General features: G+C 50.0%; 1 protein-coding gene across 2 annotated transcripts in view; it reads right to left on the reverse strand.

The window, feature by feature from the left end:
• Positions 1-298, reverse strand: part of LOC119585837 (heparan sulfate 2-O-sulfotransferase pipe-like) — a gene marked incomplete at its 3' end in the record, with an annotated part of 10,410 nt that overhangs the window by 4,263 nt on the left and 5,849 nt on the right. For both annotated transcript variants that reach the window (XM_037934568.1, XM_037934569.1), the window contains 1 exon segment: positions 50-208. In XM_037934568.1, coding sequence (XP_037790496.1) covers positions 50-208 — 159 coding nt within the window.

Consider the following 298-nt stretch of genomic DNA (forward strand, 5'->3'; position numbering starts at 1 on the left):
ACACCCCTTCTTAAGCATCCACGGAAATCGAGACAACCAACCAACACACCTGCTGAAGTTGAGGTAAGTCATGTGCTCAAAGAAAAAGTGTCTTGAGGTGAAGGAGCGCCCGAAAATCCACTTGGCGAGCTTCACCTTATCGGCCCGGCTCGAGTGCTTCCCCAAGTCCCTCATGTTGTTGAAGGAGAAGCTGTTGCTCTTTGATAAGCTGTTGGGGAAAACGGGAATCGGCGGTTTTTGTTGCGTTGGGTTGTTTTTGGATTTATGGTATTCGGACTGTCTGGAGGGAAGGCGTTGG

This window comes from Penaeus monodon, chromosome 20 (assembly GCF_015228065.2).
Source record: "Penaeus monodon isolate SGIC_2016 chromosome 20, NSTDA_Pmon_1, whole genome shotgun sequence".
Classification (NCBI taxonomy): Eukaryota; Metazoa; Arthropoda; class Malacostraca; order Decapoda; family Penaeidae; genus Penaeus; species Penaeus monodon.